This window comes from Helicoverpa armigera, chromosome 13 (genome assembly GCF_030705265.1).
Source record: "Helicoverpa armigera isolate CAAS_96S chromosome 13, ASM3070526v1, whole genome shotgun sequence".
Classification (NCBI taxonomy): Eukaryota; Metazoa; Arthropoda; class Insecta; order Lepidoptera; family Noctuidae; genus Helicoverpa; species Helicoverpa armigera.
In genome coordinates, this window is record NC_087132.1 from 8,772,729 (window position 1) to 8,796,025 (window position 23,297).

A 23,297-nucleotide genomic window follows, 5' to 3' on the forward strand; every position below is an offset into this window, starting at 1 on the left:
TGAGAGACTTGCACTCTTACGGTATTTACACGTTATGCAAATCTTCCCCTGAACGACGAGGAAAATCGCACATCGTTCAATAACATTATCAAATACTTCCCAAAGAATGTTATTGTGTGAAAATGATCGCCCCACACGAATTTGTTCAACAATTTTAATAGAAATACCTCGCTGCTGGAGGTAAAAAACGTTCCTATCCATGTTCGAAGGTCAGATATTTAAAACTCTGGAACAAAATATTTCAAAAATAACGTTGGCACATACGCGTTCCAAAAGTATGTGTCGTTTGAGATCAATGTTCAATCAACCTATTATGGACACATTGCGTAATGTCTTTGTGATGTGATTACCGCAACCGTTATAACTATTACAAACTGTTTTACGCAGGTGAATCTCTCTGAATGCAAAGAAACGCAACATGATGTTATATAAAGACCATCTGTGCTACTATTAGTCACGAATGCATATGGTCGCGCCGGCTGGTCAAATGGGAAACTGTGTCAGTGCGAACATTTGTTACTTGCACACACGTCACAGATTACGTTGTCCGATACAAACACCGCTCGTACTACTAGGTTCAAGGGGAGCCAGCCAGATCGCCGTCTCGTTCGTTCACTATTTATAGTTCCTCGACTATTCAGATATTTGCGCTCAGTGCAGAAATGTCCGGAGTCGCGAACGACCAAAAACCCGCGCTGCCCTCCCAGAGAGCTTCCCGCAGGAAAAGCGCTCGGGAGAGGAAATTGCGCGCTTGCACCGCCCCGACACTCGACCCCAGTGAAAATCGATGCTGTGATCTATCTGCGACGCGGACAAATTAAAACCATCGACGTCGAACTCATTAGACGGTGCAATTCCGCGCAATCGACACACACGCGAACTTATGCAATCGTTTTCAACAGCAGTCGCCTGCTTACAGTGTGATGTTCAGTAATCATTTTACAGTGCGTGAAAGTGACTTGTGTGCTGTGCCTGACATATGGACGTAGCCTTTAACCATGCTTCGTTATTTATTTCTGTTCGGAAAACAAAATTGACATTGGTGCTATTTTGAAGTGAATGCCGGATTGTTTTGGTTGGCAATGCGCCAGAATGTATAAGAACAGCTGACTGTAAACAAACAATTTGCGACTAGAGGACAATAGTTTGCATAATATTTAAATATTTCCTGATTCCACACATACTGACTGTGAATATACAAAATAATGATGGCGGGAAAAGATGATTCTAGTGATAGTGACGGCCCGATAATAGATGATAACATTATTCGCATACAATTAAGAAAACCGAGTCAAAGGAAATGGGAATTGCGGACGCGAAATCTTTCCCCTGGGGTGAGATTTCCGACAGTACAACTTTTTGATTGCGATGGAAATCTCCTCGTTGAAACAAATGATGAAAACGTATCTATTAAGAGTTCTGATTTTAACGATTATTTACTAAAACCATCCCATTCTTTAAAAGAGAAAGATTTCCGACATATCATAGCCAGGAAACCTGTTAAGAAACACAATACAATATCAGGTGACAAAGTATATACTCGCGTTTATAGAACACCGGTTGTTGTCAATGGTTGTGCAAAAAATAATAATGAACGCTTTATCATACGAAACAGTAACAGTGTGTCAAACATTCCGAGTAAACTCACATTAAACAACTTTACTAATTTACAAACAAATAGCCTCGAGACCAGCCCTTTTCACTCGGAAGGTCTGAGTGAAATAAGCAGTTACAAAAGTTCTGACAACGAAACTTGCAACGATATAAATCAAACGTCCAAAACAGATAAAGAAAATCTCGAAATACAGTCTGAGAATTTAATTGATACTCCCAACAGTAACTTCTCTTCACTTTCTTCGTTGAGTGAAATTAATCAGGTAATCGAAGACGTGCCATCTAACAAGGAAAACGAACCTGATCTGACACTTCATAAATCTCGTTCTTTCAATGACGCAACTCTGACCGGGTGTGCGAAAGGATGCGAAAATGATAATCTGCTGCGTTCTAAATCTGGCATTGTATACAATCCCCCACACAATAAAATATCTTTCCTGAACACTTACTTAAAAAGCTTACAAGCTCGAGTGAGCTCTAATCCGGATTGGTTTGCTCTACATCGCCGCCGAACAATCGAATATGCCCCAAATTCACGTTCAGCGGCTAAGCGTCAGGAATTTGCAAAGATAGCCTCTGAAAAGCGTTCCACCTGCAGAATAGGAGATAATACTCCGTCGGAGAATGAATCCATTAATATAGCCGCGGACGACGCAGTCCATTCGGAAATGAGGAAACGTTTGAAAATGTATAGACGTGGTATATCAGAGATCGCGCCTAAGCACAGGAACACGAGTGTATTTACGAAAACGAGAAGACATTCCGTGAGTGGCACGTTTCAAGTCGTTCATACTTCCTCGTCGGAGAGTGTGGACGAAGCTGACGTAGTACTTAACCGCTTGAAGAGGAGGATACTCAGGAATAAGTTGAGAGAGAAAAGACGGAGCCTCGGCGCGAAGTTTCAATTCAGTAAGTGCCCACTTTACTTTTAACCTATTTTCTTTTAAACAAACACGGCGTTCGCGCTGCCTTAAATAATGTTAAACAGTTATAAATATGTAATTACATGAGATTTATATTCGCATTTGTGAGACAAAACACGCTGCATATTCGTTATCCGAGGTGTGGGCTTGAATTTTTATTATCGCCGCTTGTTACGTGCACATTCCATCTTGTCCAGAAAATAGATTTTTGCTTGTGGTTTGGAATATTTTACATCTCCTAAAAATTAACCAGATAAATTAATAGTAAAATCTGCAGTAGTTAAAAAAAAACTGACACACTTGTACCTATCTATTTTGACTACTAAGTTTGATTAAGCGTAGCGTTACAAAAAGATCGTATAATATATCACAGCCGACAATAATAAAAAATGAAAATCTGTATTTTATACTACTTATTACTTTTCAATCCTGCTGCTCCGGTCCTTAATTTGTTTTGTGAACGCACTACACGAATAAAACTAAGCCGAAACACAATTTTGTAGTAACGCCTGTCTCACTTAACTAAATACAATTCACACGCTAACATAGCATAAATAAGTTAACGAATGAGCAAACTTTATTTATTGCCCATTTTCTATTAAAACTTGCAAAAGAAAAGTACAAAATAAGAAAACATGAATCGAAAAAGTTTCTTATTATTTTGTTTTTATGAACAAAATTGGTTAACGATTGTTTAACTTTATTGAAACTTTCAATTATTGAACATGCGATCAAAGATGTTGGTCATTTGTGTTTTCACCTAATCCTCTCACAAAATAAATATATTTGAGTAAACATTCCATGGTCTAAAAATAAACCTTTTGAGGGAGAAATACGGACTTGGTCAAAGGGCAAAGTTGTGTTAATATTACATTACCTTCCATTATATATGATTTATTGCTAACTGTCACTATAAGTTCCAGTAACCATGCCTTTGTGAAACTATACTGTGAATATGTTTTGGGAAATATTATTACAGTTTCCTTTTGATATAAGTAATGGATGTGCATGTGTGTGCGTTCAAAGACACCGGCATTGTTAGTTCCTAAGTTCTGTTAAATTAGTAGGAGTGATTAGGCAACCTGAGGTAGCATTTTCAATCAAATGGAATCACGTGGAAAATATTCTGAAAAGTTAGAACATTTATTTAAATTTTTCATTAAAGCTTATCTTATTTCTGAAATGAAGTAATGTAATTGTGTTTAAATAAATAAGGTAATGTTTGACTAATATTAATAAATGCTTCCAAGTACTAGTACTGAACAAAGTATGCCTTTCCAGAGGTACATGTTTATATAAATAACGTTCAGGCAAATCTATGTGAAAACCTAGAAAGTTCATAAATAGCCATTAAGTTTATTTCCTGCCATAAACCAAAAAAGATTGTTTGGCACAGCTGTGTATTTTGCCCTGTATGTTAATAATTAAAATCCTAATTACCGGCAACTCTTGTTATATCCTTTTGTGAGTTAATGAACCATCCTCTACATCATTAACCTTATTCAAAGTCAAAAGACACGACGCATTATGATTTTGTAAAGACAAAATGAATACCTAACATCGCGCCTGACAAAATTAGGAAATATGTGCTTGGTAGGTCTAAGATCTATAATATTATAGTAACCTGTAATATATCTTCAAAAGAAATAGGTAAGTCATTCAAATGAGAAAACACAAAACATCTGTTTGTTTGAATAGAAAATGGCACGTACCTACTATATCTATTAACCAAAGAAGATGAAGATTTCGAAAACGACTAGGAGTTTTGCAACTTTTTAAGAAATCTTTTAACTACAATAATTAAAAATAAAACACCTGTGTTACAAAATTCTTGACCTCCTTTTAAATTAATCCATTTAAAACTGGCTGGATTTTTTAAATAAAGAATACAGCAGCGCCATCTGTGTAGTTTCGCGCGAAACATTCTATATTCAAGTTTTCAACTTAGAACGAGGTTCAACGACTCAAGCGCCATCTACAGAGACTTTTGTGTTTCTTTTGGTCCGTGAGGCTTGTAAGTACTGAAAAGTTGAGGACCTCTGCCACTTGATGTCTGAAGGCAAATAAGCTGCAGTTATCCTGATAGGTGTATTGATAAGTAGCAATTTTCCAGTAATGTAAGATGTTCGGTAACTGTAGATATCAAGAAATAATCTTGTTTTAAAGACACGTGTCTATGTCAGTATCGGAACCTATGTATTTTGTATTGACGTTAATTAATATTGTTCATGAAGCTTCAGCCAAATTATCTACTTTGATAATTTGTAATGTATAGAATGACAATAAGATTTTGACGTCTATTAGCAGTGTAAACAGATTGATAACATTTGTTTACTTTTAATTACGCAGACGATGTAAACAAAATATTTGAGGCTACATAACAGTAAATCTGTAAATAAAATATGTGTTATTTTCTACAGGAACTAAATAACGAAGCTCACAATAGAAAAGGGCCATTTACGCGAATAAAAAGTAATAGTGTTAGGTAACGCAAAATCACTTTCCCGTATATTGGAAAAACTGTTTTTTGAGCTTGAAAAATCCAACCGCTACACGGTTTTTGCCTCGGATTCCATAAATCTAAGTAATTGTTTCCTTTCTTCCTCTGCCCTGACGCCGTAGAAGGCGAAAACCGACGAAAAAGTGACTTTCGCACGAAAACTCAGGAATGTTGGCGCTAAGCCAACACTTAGAGACGTCTGCATCTCTGAGCTTGTCTGCACTTCTTGATTCCTCACGCATTACTTGTAAATAACTTAAGTACACACATTGAATCTTCATTGTCTTTTGCTTAATTAACTTTCTGCTGAAAATAAAGAAAAATTTTATGCTAAACTGTTTAGCTCACTATGACTAATACTAACATTTATACTACATGGTGAGTTCACATCCAACAGTATTAATAACGGTAAATAAAATACTGCAAAATACGGCGCTTAATTACGCACGAGGTCAAGGCCGTTTGGTCTGCGTCTACAAGTTTTGCGCCCAGTGCGCAAACCCGACACGTCCCGTGCTGAAATTCCAATCGAAAAATCTCGTAAGCCGTATTAAAGGATTTAGTTGTCGGCGTGGTTATTAGCGATAATTTTCTTATACAGTGTTTGTACAGCTTAAAAACAGAAACACATGATTCAGAACATGCGCATTGGCGGCGCCTCGAGTCAATATCCTCCCCCCCAGCGCCGCCGCGCCGCCATCGCGGTCCTATTCAGTGCCAGCGAGCGTGGGTGGATAACTCCTTATTTGAATCTTTTGTGACTACACGTTTCTGTTGACAAGTTACTTACATAAAAACATGGTAAAACTGGTGTAAGTATGCCGTTTTGCCTAGTGGGCTGCGAATATTTTATGGAAATAGGCTTTTAATATTTTTTTGGTGTTGAGGAAGTCTATTAAGTCTCGTTATGGAGATTTTATTAGCTTAGTAGATTATAAAGTATTACATAACTCTAAATCCTTTATTTAGTGTAATGAACATGGACTATTTAAAAAGAAAACTTACTGTTCAAGTTTACAAGTTTTTATGTTTCGAGTTTTATCGACTACAATAATATCATACGCATCTTCACAATACAAATCACGAAACGTTTCATTCCATGTACAACTTTAAATCAATTTCCCTAAAATCGCAAACGGAAGGTTGTACCAGTTTACTTGGAGGCGGCAGTTAGTTGTGAGTTCGTCCGCTAGAGTGTCGGAGATGTGGTACCAGCTGGCTGGCTCGAGTTTGACAGTACTCCGCTCACGTCGACAGGCCCGGCCGGCCGGCGACCGGCGCGTCCCTACCTCACGTGCAATATCATCATTCAGTTCTTAACCTACGCGACACATCCGCAACTTCACAAACTTTAAACTGAACAAACAATGACAAGTTCTAATCAATTTTTGTTAGTGTTTTGTTTCAATAAATAGTTCGGTTCCGTTGTGCTGGTCGTGTGAAAAGTAATAGTCGTATTGTGTGCTTGAGAGAACCGTTCTGTGGTATTTTTGTTTCGTTTCAATTCGAGTTTTGGACCACTGTGCACAGGATCAGGGCGGTTTATAACTAGATTAAAGTAAGTAATAGATGAGTTGCGTATATTAAGTAGTTTGTTATTGTAAATTTTACCTATAATTACCCGCTGTTTTGACTATGTCCGGGTAATTTATTGTTGGCTGTATAGAATGCTTTTCGCTTTACTTTGTTTAGCCACATTGTTCCTGGCGGGTACAGTTTATAGCCAGACTCGTATAAATAGAACGTAATCGAGCTTGTAACTTGTGAGGCTAAGCAACAATGTAACTGCGTTGTAGAGGTATATTGTACAGGTGGACTAGTTTACTTCGTATTACTTTGTTACACTATTTTAATTTTACATTTATGGTTTTATGAGGTTTATTTTGTAGCTATTGCATTATGCACGCCTACCTTTTATGGATATTTACTACCCTGTTATAGGTACTATGTATTAACCACTCGTTTGTTGTTTTTTTCCGTTTAAAAAATTTCTTATTCATATTCTGCTATAAGTTTAAGATCAAAATGTTTTATTTATTAAAATTTTAGATTATTTTAGAACTATTTTATTTGATCCAACTTCAAATGGCAATATTAAATCAATAACATTTCTAACCAGTTATAGAAAAATACCCTTGCTGGAAGGGTTCCAAAGTCGACTTAGAAAAAACAAAGTAGAATCCTACCTACTATTCTTTGCAAATAAATTCTAACAAATGCAAGTCCCAGATCATTATAATACAGCCGTTCTTACTATCTTAAGAGATCGATGCGACGTCCCCAGGCGTCCCTTGACCTGCTAAATCCTCTTACTATACTTTCTGTTTACTATCCCCTGCTCATTGGGCCGTACCCCTTTGATCACAAAGCCAGTTTAAAAACTACATACTCACATGCACATAAATTATATCGAAATATTTTGAAAAATCACTTTTAACGATGTACCTTAATAGGTACACCGTGCATTAAAATGATTTTTACCTATAGTACCTCCCAATTATTCGCGTGAAGGATATATTTGAGTTTGTTTTAGAAACTGCACAATTGTAGGTAGGTATAATATGACTGAAACACGATAAGCTAAAGGTTTTGCTTGCATTTAATCTCAAGGCTAATGAATTATGAATCGATATTGCAAGAATACCTACATTTACTTAGGTACATTCTGAACCCTGGCACATAGCTCCTTAAGCTCACGTCAGTGTTAAAGGAAAGCTAATTCAAAATCCGCATCAAAAATAGCGGAACAAATCGCGTTGTATGAGCTTTTCTCGGCAAATCCGTATCTTTATTAGGTGGGATTTCCCGTATTATCGCTGTTGTCAGGTTAACTCAAGTTGCAGTGTGTACAGGTGCTAAAGCATCGTGTTTATTGCTATTTTATTAGCGTTCCTTTATCACAATTCTATGATTTATGACGACTAATTTGCGAAACTTTATTAGTGTTTTGTCTACTGAATTTTAATAGCCTCTGCACACAGTAAATCGTGAAAGCAACCCCTTAATCATGTTTCAAAAATAATCCGCTATTATGAGCTCGTGGTTCTATCACGCAAAATTATAACTGTTATTTTAGTACATCCGTCTATCTTGCGAATTATCGCTTGATGGTGATTTTAGGGCAAACTGTTAACCGCCTGTCGGTTTAAAAATAAAACGTCAAAGTGATGACGGTCAATTAAGGATTCTCGAAAAAGCCTCAGTCTATGGTAAAACCAAAGGTATCCTTTCCTAGAAGTCGTACATTCATTAACGGGATTTATTTCTAAGAATTTAAACACTGCCAAGACACTGCGCTAATGTGAATTTATAGACGAATGCAAAACTTACCGGCTGCGTTTGATATGCAATTTCACTTTTGAATTTCTTGAACTAGTTACGTGTTGCGACTTAATTATGAGCTGATTAGTTTTTTCATAAATTCGCATTATACTTGGTATTGAGCTACTATTTATTTTCATCAATAAATGATTTTTCATTCGATACTTTTAAAAATTCTGAAAGATGGCCGCAGAATTTCTCCCTAATGGACAGACATTTATTTTGCAATTATTCAAAGCAGTAACCGACAGCTGTGACGAATACTTTTTGGTGCTCGACGTCGACGTTATTCTAACTACGGAATAAATATTCAGTTTGGGTAATATTATGTAGATAGGATTACAGGAACACAGAAACGTGTAATAGATAGAAGAATTTTTCGTTGGCTTTATCTGCCTAACCAAAATTATACCAAACAAGGAGTTCGGAGGGGTTTTTTGTAAGTTATTACTTTTTGGTTTGTCTCTTTTGGGTATTCATTAAGAGCAAAAGTCCCTTTTATTTGAAAATAGGCATACTTTTACTTTATTTTAAAATCGATACACAAATACACTTGTCGAGATAAAAAGAAATAAACCTATTATTTTTAATACCATAAGCGTTTCTTGTATGAACGCTTTACATTACAAGAAAACCTTAATGAATTTCTAATGTTATTACTATAAAAATATACTATTGAGCTTCTTATAACACTGAAAACTTATACTGAAGTCTGACAAACAGTCTTCTATTACCGGCGCCGGCGTCGCGACGTAAGCCGCTTAAATGCACCGACGCAAACACCATCGCTTCATATGATACGAACATTTTGCTATCTAAGAAACTTCTAGAAAAACCAATAAAGACCTTAGCCAGTTCAATAAACAGATAACAAGTTGCCTCAATAGAAGCTACTTTCGAACAATGTGCATAAATTTTGGCACTTAAAACTTATGCGGCAGGCAACTACTAAGTTCTAAAGTTCGGGAATACACATACATAAGGCTTTTTAAAGTTTTAACCGCGGTCTCTTTCGCTCCGGCTTTGTTGAACTACAGAATAGGTATAAAAGACTACAAGAGATTTTATTGATGCTGTGTATCTGAACCCTGATTTTAACGTTAAAAGCCACTAGGATCGGTACGTGTTTGGAATCAAAGCTGTTGGAATTTCTATCTTTCCTGGAGGGAGTTTTTATTGAATGAGGCAGCTACTTCTATTAGAAACGTTTACGTTGATGTTTTAAAGATATTGCTCATTATCTTGAGCATTCATGATCTATCTTTCGATTTATGTGCTCTTTTCGGTGGCTTCTTTTTTTAAACGATTGTCATTTTGTAAAATATTTACATCGACAGATCTTATGCTTATATAATAATTTAGACGTCCAATAAAATATTTGAGGACATAGCTACCAATTTATTATCTTATATTGATTATTCCACATCTAGATATGTACCTGTCTATTTCAAAAGACATTATTTCCTTTTACCGAGGTAGTTCACCCAAACTCCGACAGTACACAAGCATGTACAAAACTACCAATATTTATAGTATCGACGGTAACTTTTCCTTATCTTTGTCAATTTGTTGCAAATAAATTCCTCGTGCTCTCCTCCAATACTGTCAAGGTGGGGTCGTAAATATACAATTTCAAACATCAAACTTATAATGTACGCGAGCTTAGGGAGGTCACGTCATTTTATGCCTTTTTACTGTGACGTATAAAGAACCTTACATTTAATACAAAATATAACCCTTTTCGCTATTCTCTGGAGTAGGAAAAAATACGCGCTTTTTCATATTTCTTTTTTGTTTATTGATTTGTGGTAATATTGACTATGGTGAATTGAAAGATAGACTAGATGGCCAGGTTGAGGTGACAAAAGTCTACCAAATTATTTATTTATCTATAATCTTCGTACCAACTGAGTAAACTAATGAGATTCATGATTTTCTTGAATATGGCAAAATTATTTAATTACTTCTTGATTGCCGCGAATTAGCTATATAATTTTATAACCAGTAATATCATATTGCCTACCTACTCATAACGTTACCTATGTATGTGATTATGGAAAATTATTGCATATGTAAACAACTTTCCTTTAATAAATAATTTGTTTATATTTGATGTTGATTTGATATAATATTTTCTTTTCAAGGAGTATTTACACTTTATAGAAAAGTAAGGCTGGAAATAAAATATTGTTACATTCAAACAATATGCAATGTCAACTTTAATTTAAAATAAGAACTAACAAGCATTTGTTATCTATGATCCGTCATACAAGATCAAGAATCGAATCTACAACGAACCTATAATGTATTCGTTTATTGTGAAACTCGATAAATCTTTGTTAAAATATACAAAAGCAAACGACAAAAGATGTTGGGGGCCGACTGTCGGACCTGTCAGGAACATTGCGGTCCAAGCAATGCTTTACGAGTTTACACCGAACAAAACTTAGGTTATTTCGAATAAAGAATTTGAATTTTCAAAATTAGAATTTATTTTGTTTTTAAACGGTTTTATTTAGCTCACCCCGTTTGTTTTTTTATTTATTATTTATTCATTCTTGGGTCAAATTTAGAAATTGAAATTTCAGTGCCTTCCTGTTGTCAGATTGATCTGAAATTTGGTACACACCTTTATTTCCGATGACAATACAATATAGTAATATCAATAACATTGCAAATCCAAGATGGCCGCCGTTTCGAAATGGCGGATAACGTAGGTTTTATCAATCCCATCAATGTGGGTATCAAATGAAAGTGCTCAACCAGTAGAATACAATGTACTATATAAAATTCAAATCCAAGATGGCGGCCTCTACAAAATGGCGGATAACTTAGGTTTTATCAATCCCATCAACATGGGTATCAAATGAAAGGTCTCAACAAGTAGAATACAATTTACTATGCAAAATTGAAATCTAAGATGGCAGCCGCTACCAAATGGCTGATAACAATTTTTAAACGGTTTTATTTAGCTCATCCCATTTGTTTTATTCTTGGGTCAAATTTAGTAATTCAAATTTCACCCTCTTCCTATCAACCGATTAATCTGAAATTTTGTATACACCTTTAATTCCGATGACAATACAATATAGTAATATCAATAACATTGTAAATCTAATATGGCCGCCGGTACAAAATGGCGGATTACATATTTTTCCACAACCCCCTCAATATGGGTATCAAATGAAAGGGACTACACAAGTAGAATACTGTTAGCAACCCCAGCGGGGCCCAACAGGGCCAAGGCCTGCCTGGGCTGCGGGATTGTTCGAAAGAGTTACCGTGGCCCTGGTAAATAAAAGGCCTACGACGAAACATAATTAGTTTTAGTCAGTAAGAGTCTGGCACCCCCTTACCGCTGCTGACCCAGGGAGGGGTCACTTGATGATTTTTGGCGTCGTTAAAAAAATTGATTTTTTTTTTAAATTAGATTGTAATAAATTATCAGGTAAGAGACCGTGTAATAATGATGCACTAAATGAATTAGATGGAATGAGGAATGTTCGGTAGGCATTTTCATTAAAGACTAAAAACTAGAAAATAAAAAATCGGTAAAAAAACTTTTAAGTTAAACGGTTTTATCTTATGTGTACTGAAAACTAGAAAATAAAAAAATTGTTACTTACCTGTCAACCTACGTAGGTGGTCTTGGTCATATTAGACTAAAATAAAAACGTGGGGCCCCTCTGAAATCCTACCTATGGCAAAGCATATCTTTATACTTTGGTAGATCATGAGCCCGGCGTTCGCTGGTGAAGCCGCTACGGCTGATTTATTGATTGTCAAAATCTCCAGTTACGATTATAGTAAGTCGATGCAATCCACACCTATTATACCTCTAGAAGAAAGTACTACAGCAACAGTTAATGGGCCCCACGTTTTTATTTTAGTCTAATATGACCAAGACCACCTACGTAGGTTGACAGGTAAGTAACAATTTTTTTATTTTCTAGTTTTCAGTACACATAAGATAAAACCGTTTAACTTAAAAGTTTTTTTACCGATTTTTTATTAGGTCTGTAGAATAATTTGTGTTACGGGCAATTGCGGGATCAATTTCATGGCAGGATTATGTCTTCTTTTCTACAATTTTAATTTCTTCATCAAATATTTCCACGATACAAATAAGAATGTGCGTACAACACGCAATTCTTTCCGTAGCCGCAGCCAAACAGTAACATTACGTCTTCACTTTGAATACATCACAAAACTTATCCAATCGACTCTTTAATGTACTATTCCAATTCTTTTTATCTTTTCCACGTTTCCTTTAAAGAATGCTAATTCAGAGTTACATAAAAGCGTCTGGCTAAATCTACGCCATCTTTTACGAAAGAATGAAACACTGATACAGGTATATCGGTAAGTAGGTATAGCTACCGTGTTAGGTAAATCTGGAAGTTTCTAAGAGATTTTCTTTTGTCGAATATGTCGGGGTAATAATGCCTTTTGTATAGGCTGGTACGTCGTTATTTTCACGTGTTAGTTATAGGTATTTGAACGCGCCTAGCTGAATGCGGATTGCTGGAATCTGCCTCTGACAGCTATCCGCTTCGCATGAAATTTGAGTGACGTTCGGATTTTGAAATGTTTTCGATATCGCATTGTAGTATTCGATGATCGATAACGCGCCATTTTGCTGTTATTTGTATGCAGGCAGAATCAATTTGTGTACCTAATGTAAATCTTGCTGTTGTGTTCTTATTTTGACATTCGAAATAACATCGGCAAATAGGTAATGACGTTATGCAAGGAAATATTTGGCAAGAGGTTTAATAATTTTATGAATACTATGAAAATAAGGATCTAGTTAAAACATTACTTCCAACATTTCTAAAACGGCAACAACTAAACTCGTTTAATTTCAGCACGCATTTTGAAACGAGCCTCGCTTTAGAAAACTTCCACCCTTCGTCAAGCCTACTATATTGTTACATAAAATATATAAATACACTGCCCAAACCCTCGCCCCTTGAGAATTAAAAAAAAAACCTTAGTAAGCCAAAGCGCGGTAAATTTTCCTGTATGAAGCCTCGAGCAATTAAATGTCAAGTAAAAAGAAGGCAAAATTTAAAAAATCTTGGCATTCACAGTTACCCACTCAGTTGAGGCAAGACCCTTTGTTGTTTGTTGCCGACTTTTACAAATTTTGAGCTAGGTTTCATTTTCATTGTGTTTGTTTATCAACAATTGGGGCCGCCTCGGTAAACCAAAACTGCTTTGAACTCGTACAATTGCTATCTTCCAACATAATTTTATTCAGAAAATTCAGCACCCTTTCAAAAATCGTGTATTATCGTGCCGACCACAAAAAGATCACATTCCTATAATTCCATTCAAATTTTTACCAATGTAACAATTAATAATGCTATAGATAGCCTGAGAGGTCGAGATTCCTGAATAATTTACATACATTTTGGCTTTTATTCAAAGAAAGAAATACGTATCATCTGTGCAAACTCGTTTGACGTGACTCCGGAAGAGATTTGATGAAACAAGATTATTTGTTATGTACGCGTTTGATTCATACCACATGTCTAATAGCCGATCCGCCGCTCAAAGAACGGTATTTTATTCATTAACAAACTGTTAATATATGCCGCGGATAAAAAACTGTTAAAAATAATTAACTAGGTGATACTTCCGGGTTTTGATACGAAACTTATTTCATACCATACGTAGTTACTAGATTTTTTGTTTCAAATGTTCTTGTATGTAATAGATAGATATCAATTTTCTTCGTAAAGCCTGTTATTTTTATCTTATTAATTAAGGCTAATACGGCACAAGAGAACACGATTCACGTTTTCAAAAGGAAATCTTTCGTAAAATTCTGTAAATTTTCTCGTTAATTAGCTCTCTTTCACGTGCATACGTCGTTGTTTGTAAATTCTACAAGTTCCAAAGTACTTTTGACTACAAAGTTGTGAAATATGTCGTGCCAGGGTGTATCAAGCCCAGGGGAGGCGCCGGCACGGGCTGGCACGAAGCTGATTCAATAACCCTCAACGTGAATATACGTACAATTTGAGTTTTAAACGTGCTCCTTTGAAAACAGAACTTTAGATGTTTAGTTTGTATTTGCTGCTGTTTGATCGAATGTTTTCCGAATTAGCTAGAATATTTTGTACTGAGGTACTGGGCTGTTTCTACAGATGTATTTCAATATGCTTTCAATCTGACAAAAAATGCACCTCATATCCGAAAATTCAGTAGGTCATTACTTACATATTTGACCTGAAAATGCGATGCACTTACCAATGAAAAAGCATTTCATTTATATTTACAAAACTAAGTAGGTAGATGAATAGGGGAGCATCAACCAAACGGGTCACAACCAAATGTCCCAAATGGAATCCGCCGTACAAAAGCCAACAAAACAACAACAGGCCGAAATCTAGCACAGCTACCTTCTTCCAGGTAATTTTCATAAATATTCGAACAAACAAACAACGGACTTAAATGGCCGGTGGAAAATCGTTATTCTTCGAACATTAACGTGTAATTTAAACTAAAGTGCACAACAGCGGGGGTTTGTCTTTACGTAATACCCGACAATTAGGTGTAGCTTAACTAGGTACAAATGACTATGATAGCACTATTATGTGAACTACTGGCTACCTGATAATTTTACTACTTACGAGTATAATTATTACTAGAAAACGCCTCTCAGGTGGTGCTAAGTTTTAAGCTGGTCTATGAATAGTAAGATAGGTGAAATGTAGTAAACTGCTTTCTGAGTGAGTGTCATATTTTGTTTGTTGATGTATCGAAATTGGGGTAGCTACTACTTTAATAACACGTTAAATTATTAACAACATTGAATTGAACATAAGTATGTATATGTAAAAACCCATATAAAAGAGCTTTTAAATAGATACATTTTTTCAAAAGTATAGTTTCTTGGTAACATCAAATTCTTCTCTCTTGTTTATATTTCTAGATACATCTCATCATATTTCCTATACCTAAGTCTATTCCCTCAGGAATTCAGTTCTGAAGCAATAAAGCTCTTTGGCTCATAAATTCACATGCAATAGAACACGAAGATTCACGGATCTCAAAAGAATTTACAATGTTTCTCAAATCGCAGCAGTTAGGCTCATGTTTACGATAGATTTTATGTACAAAACTTTTTGGTCCATACTTAAACATTTTATAGTCTACCTAGGGGAGATGTTCCTAAAACGGGTACCCTTCCTAAAACGGGTAGGCTTAGCCATTCGCATATTATAGGTCTTAGTGTGAACCTGTGAGTGTAGAGCGGTGCACTACCACCTCGCCGATCACGGTCAGTTGGCTCGCGCGCCTAGAACGAGCGTTTTCGAGATTAGATGTAAAAAAAGTTTTTTGCAGAGTTTATTAAAAAAAATCGGATTATGCTAGTGCTGACTACTCAAATATGGTGCAAGATACGGTTTTCGCAGTTTTGAATTATCATTTTGCATGTTATATGCTTATTAATTGTGAATACTTAGTGGTCTCCTTGTTTACTATTTTAAGGTTAAGGTAGTTGAAATTTAAAACGTGCTTTTGGGCAAAACGGGTAGGGGCATAACGGGTGACTACCCGATTTGAAATAAGGGGCCACTTTCTCAATTGATCCGACAGACAGCTAATCGAAGACAAAGGAAGCCACAGAGAGCTGAAGAAGTACAGGAACAGCGTGAAAAAGAAATTAAAATATGTTTTCTCTGATTTTTAACAAAACTATCTGCTGGTAGGATTATAATTTCAAATGTAACATTTAATAAAGTAAAAAGGTGATTTAGACTGATCAAAATAAGAAAACTGTTTAACATAATTAAGGAGACTAATTAACGATAAAGATTTCCTGGATAACAGGAGGCTAAGATACGTTTTCTAATTCATTTATCACATATATTCATTCATTACCTGCTTTGCCCAAAGGCGCTACCCGTTTTAGGACCCCCCCGAGGGCAAAGCGGGTATTTCGAAGGGGTTTATTTTTTTTGATTTTTTTCTGAATTTTGAAGAAGATTACTAAGACTATCTTATGTTTTCCAAAGTTTATTATATAAACAACCCTATGAGTTCAAATACAAGTCGCATGTAATGTTCTTGGTTATTTTATTTAACATCTTCCCTTAGCTTACCCGTTTTGGGAACATCTCCCCTACGTATGTACAAAAGCGAGTTATAGCTTTTTCTGTTAGAAATACACAGCGCCTTTTATGCTTACGGATATCAAACAAACATTGAGAATTGAGATTTGTAGTCGAACCCTCCTTGCATTTTAATAGTTCGAATGATGTATTCGAAAGTGTTTTTATTACAAAAGAAATAAGCTAGAAGGGTTATCAGACATCTTGGAGTCTTTGGAACATTTTAAAATTCATGACTACAAAACTTGAGTCGCATACAAATCAGTTCGCTGTTAACTTATTGTATGGAGTTCAATAAAAAATATAGCTTGTGTAGGTATAAGAATACTTAATTACTTACGGTGTATGGAATAAGGAAGGTCCTATTATGTATAAGAATTTCTTTAATCAATCAAGTACATCGGCTGGGTACACAACATCTGAGAAACTTAACCCCCCACTGAAGGTAGTGAGATAACAATTCACAACATCAAAACACACAACTAACGCTCAAGATCTCACTAAAATTCTCGCACGTGGAATTCAACGCCTACCTAAGACCAATACGGCAATATTATTTTAAACGTAGACACGTTCTCAACACGATCTCGCCTCAAGGAATTCGTCTCCGTCTCTAAACAGGAGGAAATGACTCACTTTAGTGTCACCGCTACAAGATAACAAAGTCTATAATTAGAGCTACGATAATAAAGGCTCCAAGCTCTTACATCGGGATGAGTGAGTAATGAACTTGACAGTGGTGTTATTATTGCTGGATGGAGGTGGGCGATGCATTCCACTGCCGACGATGCTATAAATACCTATCGCGGAGACAGGGTTGCCCGTGGAAAAATGGGACGGACAGACGTACGTGATTTTTACACAGCGATGCGCTTTAGAAAACATCTCGTGTTTGACGAGTTTCTACAGCAATGTGTTATGGTTAGTACATTTGCACGGAATAACGGCAACGTTATGTCACTGCAAGTGAGTTATTGCGAGCTATTTGAGTAACACAGTATCTTATCTTTTAACGACGCCCATTACGCTTAAACACCAATAAAAAGGTCGCAGTGTTGTGGCAAAAAACACAATCTTTTTTGCTTTTATGTTTGACACTTAAAAAAATAAAACACCGATCAATCTGGGTGGGCACCGCACCTGGCAACCCTCGCGGCGACCCACTTCACGTCCCCCGCGCCTCCCCCGCACCCCGCCGGCGTCTGGCTACAACTTAAGAACAACATCCATCCTTATCGAAATGTGTCGATAAAAAATATATGACGGGACCCTTGCTCGCCTTACCAAATAGGTTACGGTGTCGCAAAGAGCTTAATCCAATGCGGCAAAACTTTTTTGCCCACTTAAGTAATTGGATTATACCAAAAAAAATAAGACCCTTCATAAGACCTTTAACATCAAATGTTGCAGACACTAATGCAATCGTCTGACATTTCATTTATTCAAGTTAAAAGCACTTACATTATTTACCTTTCTACTTACGAAAAATACTCACGTTGGTACTTATGAAGTAATACACGATATTTAAAAGCATCGCAAAAACCGTCTTTGTTTGCTGAAATAATTTTGATGGTCGCATAAACTTGTAAGATTCCATCAAGGAACACGTCATAACGAGCAAATTACAATATTTTTCTCAATGCTGTTTTTAATGGACCATGACTACAATACTTATATAAATTAAATTATTAAACTTGGCACCAGTTAAGTGGCCTTAAAAATAAAGACTGGCAAGCTCTTTGAATATTCATAAGGCTCTAAATGGCCGAATGGTGTATTTTTCTCTTTTGTCTAAAACTTCTTTGTTGGCTATCTACTTGGTCTTTCTTGTGCTGTTGGCCTCGCAATTATCTTCGCTGTGGAATATGAAATAAAACTGTATAATGTGTTTGTTTCTTCGGTCTTCAAAAATTACTAAATCAGTATTGACGGAACTTTTTGTGTTAAATGCTGGACAGTAAATGAAACAACTGGCCAATATGGCCAAATTGTTGTTTTCAAAGAAACCGTTTGTTATTGAAGACACTTCAACACTAGTCTAAAAGTCACGACGAGTATCATAGACATTCGTTTGGCATACAATTTATCATTTCAACTCCAAGAAAAATCTGCCATCATGCATCAGAATCTTAAACAAGTGCAAACCATATTATTAGCTTAACTTCACTTTATCTTAATAAAAACTCTGGACAAACAGGTGATACATTGAAACTACACAATAATTGCATTATGGACCTGTATACATAGCTTATCGGTTGCACCAAACACCTTGTGTAGACACCCAGTCTTACTTGACCCGTGGCGAGACAAGGAACTAGTCATAAATGTTCTAAGTTTTCACCACAGTAGCGCCACTGGGATAGGCCAAGCTATACTAGTCAATATGCTTACCTGTCCTAAGCTAAGTTTGTTAAGACTGCAAGGTGGCCGTAATTTCCAGAAATGCGATAACAATAGTAAATACAAACAGGTAATAGGAGTATGATGAGTACTACTTGAGGAATAATACAGGGAACATAACGTAATGTAAGTCTTTCTGTAACGAGGTTACATTTTCTTTTGAAGTGTGAGATATATTTTTTTGCTTTGAAATCTGATGTAATGTAGAAAAGGTGTCGCACTTTCTTTTCTAATGAGCTCATGAGATATCTACATATTTGGCTTTACGTAAGTCCACAATAATTTTCATGTGTAGGTATATATTTGTATTCTTTGAACTTTAAAGTATTTTGACAGTTTCAGTATTTTTTTTCAGTCTGGAAAATATATGTATAATATCAAAAGCATGAATACTTCAACAAACACGTACGTTAACGATCGATCGCAGTTCATTTTTACCGTGAGGTTTGAAAAAACCTTACCTTTACTATCGCAGTTCAAATATCGAAAACTAAGTTAATTGATCTTTGAACACACCATAAAACCTCATTAAGACCTCATCAATAAATTAACAACATAATGGTGAAACTTTTCACTCTCACAATACGCATTCTATTATTAGACCGCCCTAATAAATTGAAACTAAGGGTCATGACTCTTTCTCTTACGAACTAATCCCATACCTCATGGCGAGGAAAAAGGAACGTTTCGATAAAATATGGGACTGCCATTAATTTGTCTTTTTTATTTATATTCCTATTTATTTGTTCCTACACTATTCCTATAAATTATCGATGTCGATATTTTTAGAAAGGTCATTTACTCGTAACTGTGTGAAAGGTTAGGTTGGATGTGATCACTACAAAAAAAAACATTAACAATATCCTAGTCAAAAATCTATGTTAGCAAAAAAATATTTGAAACATTGCCTTCAGGACAACATGTTATAAAGCAGCTGTACTCGACATGACATCAAAGAAAACAAATGAATTAACCATAATGAAAAGCAAATAATTATGTAGTACCTACTATTATGTTCCTCGATTCCGTTTTTCCAACGAAATGACACATAATATATCCAACACGGCAGGGTTACCACAAAAACTTCTGATGTTCAACCTCTGCGCAAAATTAAACTACTTTTTGTGCCACTAACATAAGATAGTTTCGTAGTTGGAGGGTATGCAAAAGAGCCTTTTTATAACCATTTTCCAGTCCACATACCACGTTTATGTTCTTTGAGAATATATGTTTTGCCCTCCGATTATAATGCGAAATATATTGTTTGTGCAAAAATAAGTGAAATCCTTTTTCCGATGGTTGACTTAAAGGCATAGTCGGTTTTCCATTAAAATAGTAATAGAATGTATGTTGTAATTTTATAGTAGTAGAATCCATAACAAAAAATTGCTTTCATATAGAAAAATGCTTTTGTTACTCCATGACTTGCTGTCGATAACACGCCAAATATTTTTGAATAGACCACTTCTCCGCTGCGTAAATGTGTGTGTTAAGAGCGTGTACGCTCGGCGCGCGATGTCAACTTTAGGTAATTCAACGCAAAAAACCGCGCAGACTAGCGTCGCGGCTGTGTGCGTGCCTATCATACTTCACGTATAGTCACACAAACCATTTTGATCCTTTCGAGTGAAATTGGTAGAACAAAAAATATATTATTTAGTAAATAGTTAATAGCGGGAAAATAGTGTAAGTCTATGGATGTCTAAAATATAAAAGCATGAAAATAAGTCGTTAATACTTACACTCTTTTGCAAAAAAATCGGGCACCTATGAAAACCTTGGTTTTGAGGACTTTCTGTATATTACATACAATTTTCAACAGTGATGAACAGATGATTAATGACAATGTTAAGAGTTTCTGTATTTTAACCGATATCAAAAAAAGAAAGGAGGAGGTTTCAATTAGATTGTTTTGTGATTGTTTTCAATTTGATTGTTCTCGATTTCTCAAAGACGCCTGGACCGATTTGAAAAATTGATTGTTTATATGAATGGTCCAGTCCATCCAGACCGAAAAATTGTGGTCAAATAACAACAATTGCCGGAAAGCCAAATATTGGTGAAGAGCTTGGGTTTACCATTGCAAATAAAGTTTTAAGTTATCTATCCTTTATGCTTCAAAAGTTATTCCAGATCAAAAGTCAAAATTTGGGTACATCCAAAATGAAAAAAAAAAATTATAGCTCGATTGGTAACAGACATCTGCAATAAGTGATTTCTAGCCTAAGGAGTCCGCCATATTGGATTTAGACTCGCGACACATTTTTTTTCGAGTTATTCATAGCAAGCCCTTTCATTTGATACCCATATCGTAGGAATGCATTAAAAACATTTTTTTCTCCATCTTGGGTATACCGCCATATTGGATATAGAATCATACATTGTCATTAAAACTGAACATTCAAACAAAATTTCAACTCAATCGATAAAAAAAAATATGCTTCAAAATTGAGCTTTAAATAAAATAGTAATGTATCAAGATTTGTTGGTCGCGCTTGAAATGTACTCTATTCTCGGTATCCACGGCAGAGGTTATTCACCCTACGCGATGTGACGGAGCGACACGTCCTCTCTGTGATGCCTTGCGGCGGTCTGGTTTGAGTTGACTCGCGTGCAGCGTTTTATAGTAGTTTTTAAATAATTTATAAAAAAATAAAAACGAGAGATTAAATTATAATATAAAGTTTATGTTTTAAAGAAAGAGTTATATTACTATAGTAAATAATTGTTATATTAAATTAAGTAAGATAGATAGGTAAAAAAAGCATTTGAAATTCACAATTTTTCACATTGTTAAAATATTTTTTTCTGAAAGATAGAGACCTAAATCAAAAAATGTTTTTAACTAACTATAGGCATGGGGATTTCGTCTATGAGTAAAAAAATAAATATGATTAGATTTGCCACTGTTTTCACATGAATTTAAGCTTCGAAATAGACGCTGAACGGGAATTTTATAAAACATCTGTTACGTTATAGGGGTTTTAAGTATTTAAACTACACAAATTGAAATTTATGTTCAATTAACTATATAGACAGTGAAATTACCTCGCGTTATTAAAAAATAACATAGTTATAGGATAAGTAGTTACTGAGAAACAGTGGTTTGAAAAGTACCATTTTAGGCCAAATGGCGCGCGGTTGACGTACACGCTCTTAATCACCCGCTACATTCATACAAAAAAGAATCCACCCAAAAAATCTTGACACGGATCTGACGGCCTCTTGGCTACACAAAATGTGTTAAGTATCAAGGAAATACAGCAGCGTCCTTGTAACGGGATACCCGGAGAGAATTGGCATTCGGCAGCGTTCAGCTAAAAGGGACGGTTCTGCCTCTTAATACGCTACTAAGGGACGGAGGCTAAGTAAATTTTCGATCCCTTGACAATCTTCGCTGTATAACATTTACGAAGGATAACAGTCGTCACGTGTGTAATCCCTGAGGCACTTTGTCAATCTTGGCACAAGTTTCAGGAGAAGGTCAGAATAGAAAGTACTTGCGAAGATTTAATATCATTACGTATTCAAACGTATTGTAATTGAACTAAGATTGAGTTTGCTTAGCTATTTATTCAAAAAGTTGTGTAAACCTGTGTGGAGTCAGGGACTTCACAATACACGTTTCAATAGAAACTTACAGATATTTTGCAGCCGGAGCCTAAAAAGAAACAACTACTAGGTATAAAGTATAATCGGTGACCCGAGCCAGCTAGTTGTTATTGTTATGACAGCACTACTTCAACACAATAGGAAGACTTGCTTTCCGCCATCTTCGATATTTTATTACACTACAATATACACATGACGAAATTCCCACGCTACGGAATTCAGATATTCTTGCATTTGAGTCATCAAAATATGTCCATGTTGATATTATTATAAGAACTAAGTTATTGAATATTAACATAAGCCATTTTTATTTAAGTTGCAAGCATGTCTACCATAAACATAAACAATGAGATTCTAATCTCATAACGGTACTAAAAAATTAACGTCGTTATATAGATCTGCTGTACAAAAAATTATGATGGACAGAAATAAAAACTTTTTTAATAAGTTTAACAAATATAAATGTCAAGCCATCCTTATATAAACTAGGTATTTACCAATATGCGTGAAAGTTATGTTTTTTTTTAATTTCAAATAGGCCTATAAAAACTCTTTCGAAACGTCAAACTAGTTGAGCATTCACCACTTGGCTGACCACGGTGCAGACACAAACGATCGGTGTGTATCACATATGACTCATACGATCATATTAAGTTATACACTAGAAATACAAAATTCATAGTAAACGCTATTAAAATTATCCCTAGACAGATAATGACGCCAGCGCTTTCTTCATACCCTTATAAATCGACCTTTCTAGCAAGTGTGACGTACGATGCTAGGCAAAACCGACTCGGTAAT

The 23,297-nt window shown here is 35.6% G+C and overlaps 1 protein-coding gene across 3 annotated transcripts in view; it reads left to right on the forward strand.

Moving 5' to 3' along the window:
- Positions 1-437: 437 nt before the first annotated feature.
- LOC110378159 (uncharacterized) overlaps positions 438-23,297 on the forward strand; it is a 72,847-nt gene continuing 49,987 nt past the window's right edge. For 2 of the 3 annotated variants that reach the window (XM_021337297.3, XM_021337298.3), the window contains exon 1: positions 438-2,523. In XM_021337297.3, the coding sequence (XP_021192972.3) occupies positions 1,206-2,523 (1,318 nt within the window). In that variant the 5' untranslated portion in view covers positions 438-1,205. The remainder of the gene's footprint in view (positions 2,524-23,297) is intronic. The other variant, XM_021337299.3, reaches the window with a different exon arrangement.